General features: G+C 40.1%; 1 protein-coding gene across 2 annotated transcripts in view; it reads left to right on the top strand.

Annotated features, from left to right (window-relative positions):
• Nucleotides 1-1,071: 1,071 nt before the first annotated feature.
• Nucleotides 1,072-7,591, top strand: part of fzd6 (frizzled class receptor 6) — a 24,588-nt gene continuing 18,068 nt past the window's right edge. Inside the window, exons 1-5 of one of the 2 annotated variants that reach the window (XM_053611546.1) lie at nt 1,073-1,441; nt 2,090-2,475; nt 6,121-6,317; nt 6,476-6,630; nt 6,982-7,490. In XM_053611546.1, coding sequence (XP_053467521.1) covers nt 2,290-2,475; nt 6,121-6,317; nt 6,476-6,630; nt 6,982-7,490 — 1,047 coding nt within the window. In that variant the 5' untranslated portion in view covers nt 1,073-1,441; nt 2,090-2,289. Of the gene's footprint in view, nt 1,442-2,089; nt 2,476-6,120; nt 6,318-6,475; nt 7,491-7,591 lie in introns of both variants that reach the window. The other variant, XM_053611545.1, reaches the window with a different exon arrangement.

Consider the following 7,591-nt stretch of genomic DNA (forward strand, 5'->3'; position numbering starts at 1 on the left):
ATTTAAAAAAAAAAAAAAAACGTAGTCTCAGGAACAATTTCTGCAGTTTTAAAAATAAATTAGGACATTTTATTGAGCATCTTGCAGAACCAGCCACAGTTCTTCTGGAGACTTTGACTGTTTCATTTGCTTCTTATTTTTGCAGCAAAACCCAGCAGCCACCATTGTGTTTTTTGTCTGAAAACTAGTATCTTACATAATATGTTGCTTTCTTTACTAAAATACATTTTCTGTAACATTGAATTTTGTGCTGGAAAACTAATGTTTGGAAATCTAAAATGATTTTTTTTTACTGACACCATAATGTAGAAGTCATAAAATAAAAGAATCTATAACAAAGTTTGTACTTAAAAATAGGGTGCCTAAAACTTTTGCACAGTACTGTGTGTGTGTGTGTGTGTGTGTGTGTGTGTGTGTGTATACAGTTGTGCCCAAAAGTTTCCATACCAATTGCATAATCTGCTAAATCTTAATACTGTTAACAAAATAAGAGTGATCATAAAAACCCCATGTTGTTTTTTATTTAGTACTGTCCTGAATATGCTATTTCACATAACAGATGTTTACATATATTCCACAAGACAAGATTTATAAAAATTTACCCTGTTCAGAAGTTTACATACCCTTGAATCTTAACACTGTGTGTTGTTACTTGGATGATCCACAACTGTTTTTATGTTTTGTGATAGTTGTTCATGAGTCCCTTGTTTGTCCTGAGCAGTTAAACTGCCCACTGCCCATCCTCCAGGTCCTGCACATTCGTTGCTGCATATTTGACCCCTATCCAACAGTGGCTATATGATGTTGAGATCCATCTTTTCACACTGAGGAGAACTTAGGATACTCGTACACAACAATTACATAAGGTACAAACATTCACTGATGCTCAAGAAGGTAACATGATACATTAAGAGCCAAGTACATCTACATCCTTTATAGTCAACACCTTGAGATTTTCATCTATCATGTGTTGGGGGATTTTGTTTTATTAATGGCAAGAAAGCTTACATGAGGGTGGAAATACAATGTATCTGAATTCACCTTATACATTGTGCCACTGTATGCGCCATAAAATAACAGGCCTTTGGGTGGGGTTAAAATGAATGCAGCCACTGGAGGGCGTCTGAGGCATTTCGGCTTCACTTTTCAACCTTTCTCTAGTTGTACATCTATACACGCTCTATGGTTTCCAGTTGGTTTCTTATTTTCGTTGATCTGTTTACATATTTTTTTAAAGAGATTGTGGCATCTGCACAAATTCTACGTTATTAAAACTCATTCCTTAATTCCCAGGAAGTCCTTAACTACGGAGCCGCGACCGCACAGAAGAGTTTAAACTTTGTTTTTGAAGCTGCAGAATGCGACGGAGAACAGGAATTTACCTAAGTGCAACACGAGCTACAAAATAAAACAAAACAACCGAGACCGACGGAAATCGATAGTAAGCTACCTTATCGCATACACTCTGTCTTTGTCTCTATGAGGTGTCATGAAAACATAAAAGTAAGACTACTCTGAAATGGTCGACGTGAGACTTCCGTGCGGGACAAAGAAAACGTCCGCTCTGTCGAACTTCGCCAGAATTATCAGGAGTAAAACTCGACCAAGCTCATTCTTGTAAACATGTATAGTTTTGTGTATTTTAAATAGCTAACCCTGTCAATTTAGGCTGATGTAATTCTACATACTGTATATACATCTGACTTAAAGACAACCGACTTAAAGGCGTGGACTGAAAACGAACTTCCCGACATTCCAGCATTAGCAGCATGTCTGAACCAGTATCCTGATAATTATGTTTCATCGCAAATTCTAACGATCAGATTCCCATCAACAAAGATAAATAATCAATTCAATTCAATTGAAAGGTTAGTGTTATCACATTTGGCCAAGTTTCACATTTGTCTTATACCGCAAGTCTGCCTATATAAATGGCTGTTTCTGAAAACGTATTTCGTATTAAAGAATTGTGTGCACCTTTGTTGACGTTCGTCAGACTGGAGGATCGTCTGACATATGTTTAAATTGTGTAGCATGCTTACTGTATTCTGTCATTTCTGTGACTCTGGTGTGTGAATCTCTGTTTCAGACTCCCCAGGGTTTTGGAGTGATTAGTACATGAATCTGGCTTGTGGTCACAAAGTCGAGGTGTTGCTTGTCTCCATGGATACAGCCAGACCTTTTGCCCAAAAGCCAATCAACATACTCTTTCAGTTGTGCCCATGTTAAAGGACTGAGCAATTTTGGGTTTGTACAACAGAGCTAAACAGTGTGGATGAGCTATTCACCATGTGGAGTTGCACCTGGCTCTGGTTGAGTGTATGTGTGGTGCTACTGGACACATGCTTGACACATAGCTTGTTCACCTGTGAACCGGTGCAGGTGCAGTGGTGTCACAACATGCCGTACAACATGACCTTTTTCCCTAACATTCTTGAGCACTACGACCAGGACATTGCCGCCAGCAAGATGAAGGTAGGGTTTCATCTTAATACTAGCTGCAATAAAATGTATGGTATTTGTATTTACTCTGCTCTCAGTAACCCAGCGTTAGGGACTGAGTGACTGTGACACTGTTTCAGCTGTCACATTGGCCAATTCTTCATGTGACAGGCATAGTAAAGGGCTGACCGAGTTTTAACTTGCCTAACCAAACCGATGGTTTGAAATAATTCGACATACTGATAAAGAACTTGCACCCTTTGATTGAAGCAGGTGTGGTGGATCATAACAGACCAATATTTCAGTCAGATACTGTGGGGCAGGACTGTTCAGAGCTTTATGTCATTAATAATGTTTTGTATGTCAAATTATATTTCATACACTTTGGATGGGGGCAGTGTGGTCCTTCTGGTTCTAGTAAGGACTCTAGTTGCTTCAATTTGACTGGAGCATGTTTATTCTCCTACTGGAACATCTAGACTGCAAGGCATTATAATAGCACAATCTAGATGTAATCAAAACATAGTAGTTGTTCTGCATAGTTACTGACATTATATTTCTTAGCTTAGCAATGTTTCTGAGATAGACAAAAAGCTATCCTAGTAATATTATCTATATGAGCTTCAACTTCAGATACTGGAGTCAATCATCACACTAAGGCATGTAAACTATTTAAACTTTTGGGCTTGCCTCCCAGGTGAGGTGCACTTGAGATTTAAAAAAAAAAAAAACTACTTGTAGGTATGTACATATTTAGGTTTCATCTGAAAGAGAGAGGAAAAAATGTAAATTCTGACTAAAAATCCTTAAATAAGCCTTCAATAGGTTAATGTATCATGCAGTCGCAGGGGGCCCCTTGTATTCCAGAAAGAATAGGTAACTAACATTAGTAATGTCAGAAGATCACAAAGAAAGGGCGATGATGAAGCGTTCATATCCATCTGTGGTGGAAAAACACAAAAAGGAAACAGCAGAAGAGGAGAAATGGACCGAAAACAATAGTAGGGAATTACTGCTAATTGACCAAATTTATTCAATTTGTCTGTTTGTTTGTTTTTTCACTTCTGCTTGCTGATGTAATTGAAATGGAAAAAAAGTTAACTAGATAGATCAGAAGTTCTCCACCTTTTGCAACTAAAGCCCCCCCAAGCGTTCCCTATCATGTGGCATGCCCCCCCCCCCGAAATGCCAAATACCGATCATTTTTTTCACGCTTTTTCCATCTATTTTGCCATTTTTTCCACCATTGCATAAATTAAATAGTCAAAATGTGCTTTTTACTATTTTGTCTTGCTTTTCAAAGAAAAAATCAATTACAAAAACTACAATTTCAAATTATTTATTTAACACTGAACATTTTTTTTTCATTCCATCAGGCATAGGCTACCAACAAGGCACAATATAACTTTAAATAAATAAATGAGTAAAATAAAAATATTTTTATGTGGTCATCTTTGAGCCCCCCTTGAATAGCCTATGTTAGTCTATAACTGACTGCTGAAAGAATATAACACTCTGTAGCCTACAAAAAAAAAAGTGCATTGACAAAAGTGCAAAAAATGGTTCTATTCGGCTGATTATATTGGGGATATATACCACTCGCGTCCCTGTACACCTCGCGGAGTATTATAGTAGATATAGTATAATTAGATACGTTGCTAATGTTATGTTCCTTGATAGATTTAGTTAGTTTAAACTATAGATTAGTTCATTTAGTCCCCGCTGGTTTCTCCGCTCCCAGTCCATAGTACTAGTTCATGTTTCTTGTTTTGTGTTTTGACCCTGTGTTCTGTGACCGCGACTTTGATTCCTGCTTCGCCCTGTTTATTCCTGTCTGCCGATCGCCCGACCCTTTGCCTGTCTTGACTAAGTTTTTTTGATTACAATGTGGATGTGTCTCCCTGCCCTTAAATAAATGTCTTTACCTGCTTCCGTACTCTACTCCCTTACGTCTCGTGACGTGACAGAATACTCCGGAACAGAAACAAAACAAACGCACGTCCACGCACATTTACTGTCCACAGTAAACATCCGAAGAGCACGTAGCTTGTGCACGTAGCTCGTACATGTGCGCGCCCCGTCATTGAGGTCGTGACATCCACGCGTCTCACTCCGGTTGCTAGGCTATTTGGTCGCGTCATCGAACACGTCATTGTTCGGTCAAATTTATTCGGCCGAACACCAAAAATGCTTTTTTTTGCTATTTTCGGCCGAATAATTTCGGTTGCCGAACATTCGGTGCATCCCTAACAAATAAACAAACAAACAAACAAACAAACAAGGTATCTCACAAAAGTGAGTACACCCCTCACATTTTTGTAAATATTTGATTATATCTTTTCATGTGACAACACTGAAGAAATGACACTTTGCTACAGTGTAAAGTAGTGAATGTACAGCTTGTGTAACAGTGTAAATTTGCTGTCCCCTCAAAATAACTCAACACACAGCCATTAATGTCTAAACCACTGGCAACAAAAGTGAGTACACCCCTAAGTGAAAATGTCCAAATTGGGCCCAAAGTGTCAATATTTTGTGTGGCCACCATTATTTTCCAGCATTGCCTTAACCCTCTTGGGCATGGAGTTCACCAGAGCTTCACAGATTGCCACTGGAGTCCTCTTCCTCTCCTCCATGATGACATCACGGGGCTGGTGGATGTTCGAGACTTTGTGCTCCTCCATCTTCCATTTGAGGATGCCCCACAGATGATTCATTTTCAATTTTATCCAGATTAATGTGGACGTAGCCTGGTGTGGTGGAGGGACCCCTGAGTTAGTTGTTGCTTAGTGCCCCATAATGTTCAGAAACTGACTTTGCTGTTTGCTTATTTTGCTCTCCTGTGCTGCAGTTATGAAATCTACTCTTCAGAATATTTGTGCTATTGTGCATTATGGTTTATGGTAGCCTGTTTACGAGGGGATGCAGGAAACACTGTACAGTCTTTCAGCTTCCTATCAAAAACATCTAACTATGTGTTCAGAATTATTTATGCTCATTGCACAGAAAGCTTTATTAACAAAAACGCGCAGAGCTTAAAAGATTTTAAAGTAATATAGTTGCCCCTCAGAAACTGTTAGCACTGAGCCTATATATAATGCTTACTGCACAGAAAAGTCCTGGTTTTATGGAAAATTTTAATTAATTTATAGTAAATGTTTATTCAATCACATAAACTGGTTGGGGGGCTTGTGCAAGTTCTCAAACAACTGGGAAGTGGAGTTTTTAGGGAAAAAGTTGAATACCTGCTGCAAATGATGTAACTGAAAGGCCATCCAGAGAGCAAGATTTCAATTAATAGTAAGAGAACTATATTATCATATAGAAATAAGAGTACTTGCATCTTGTAAGAATTTAGTAGTAGGAAGTTATTCAACATCCAGTGTCAAATGTCCTTTAATGTTTGTCAACAGGCTTTGCTGAAATATATACTAGCTGTGTGTCATCGGCATGGCAGTGGAAGCAAAACGCAAAACTATGGAATCGGTTTCAGTAAGGTGCTTTCTTACCAGGTTTAGATGGACTTTGTGGCCTTCGCTCTGTGCTTTGAAGCATCAGAGTAAATCAGGCAAATTAATAAAAGGATTTGGTATAATCAGAAATACCACCATGATGAGGATAAGGATAGTTTCCTTTACACCTAAGACATAGTTCAACCTCTGTTTTTTGCATTTGCAGCACTTCATGCCACTGGTTAACCTACACTGCTCGCCAGATGTGCATTTGTTCCTGTGCCAGGCCTTTGTTCCAGAGTGTACACAGCAGACACAAGTGCGTCGGCCCTGTAGAGAACACTGTCTGCGTGTTCTCTCTGACTGTACACGAGACATGTACACCTTTGACATCACTTGGCCACTGGAGCTATCTTGTGACAGGTCACAAAACACATGCACAGCACATTCTTCTTTTGAAAATATTTTTTTCTGTTTAATCATGTAAAATACAGTTACTGTTTCATGGGTACTTTTTTATCCATTTTACTTTACTGCACATTCTCCAGCTCCATAAAGCAAATTTTCTCTGTGTGTTTTAGGCTAAAGCCCTGTCACACCTCTGCAGATGAATCTACTGACGTGCCCCAAAAAGACATAACAACACCCAAAGCATCTTCATCAGCCAGTAGAGATTTGGGCTTCTGGTGTCCCTTACAGCTGAAGACCCGTCCTGGTCAGGGTTCCTCCTTCCTAGGTGCTCAGGACTGTGCTCCTCCATGTGACAACATGTACTTCAAAACACACGAGATTGAGTTTGCCAAGATGTTTATCGGCATCTGCTCTATTATTTGCTTGTGTGCCACACTATTTACTTTCTTTACCTTCCTCATCAATGTCAAGCGTTTCCGCTACCCAGAGCGGCCAATCGTTTTCTATGCCATCTGCTACAGCTTTGTGTCTCTCATTTACTTTGTCGGATTCCTGCTGGGTAATGAGTCGGCATGTAACAAGCCCAGCATCCCAGGCACTGTATCCACAGTGGTGCAGGGGAGCCAGAGCAAAGTCTGTACACTGCTCTTCATGATGCTCTACTTTTTCTTCACAGCTGGTATGGTCTGGTGGGTCATTCTCACAATCACCTGGTTTCTTGCAGCAAGGCCCAAGTGGAGCTGTGAGGCCATTGAGAAGAAGGCTGTGTGGTTCCATGCAGTGGCCTGGGGCCTCCCAGGGAGCCTTACTGTCATTCTGCTGGCCCTTAATAAGGTGGAGGGGGATGGTATCAGTGGTGTGTGCTTTATTGGCCTATACGACCTGACAGCCCTGAGATGGTTCGTGCTGGCCCCGCAGGCTCTTGGTGTGCTTGCTGGACTCTCACTCCTCCTTGCTGGCATTGTTTCACTTAACCATGTGCGACAAGTGATCCAGCATGATGAGTACAACCAAGAGAAGCTTAAGAAATTCATGATACGCATAGGTGTTTTTAGTGGCCTGTATCTGCTTCCTTTGCTCACACTGCTGGCCTGCTACCTGTATGAGCAGGCCCTGAGGAGCAGCTGGGAGAACACATGGATCAATGAACATTGTCAGGAGTATAGCATCCCCTGCCCCTACAGAGTGAGCACTGATTTACTTGTATTGTACTGAATGATAGATGAGCACATATATTTTTCAGTGAATGTGATTAAGAATGAATAAATGTTGATGCAGGTTTGTCT

This window comes from Ictalurus furcatus, chromosome 23 (assembly GCF_023375685.1).
Source record: "Ictalurus furcatus strain D&B chromosome 23, Billie_1.0, whole genome shotgun sequence".
NCBI classification, from domain to species: domain Eukaryota; kingdom Metazoa; phylum Chordata; class Actinopteri; order Siluriformes; family Ictaluridae; genus Ictalurus; species Ictalurus furcatus.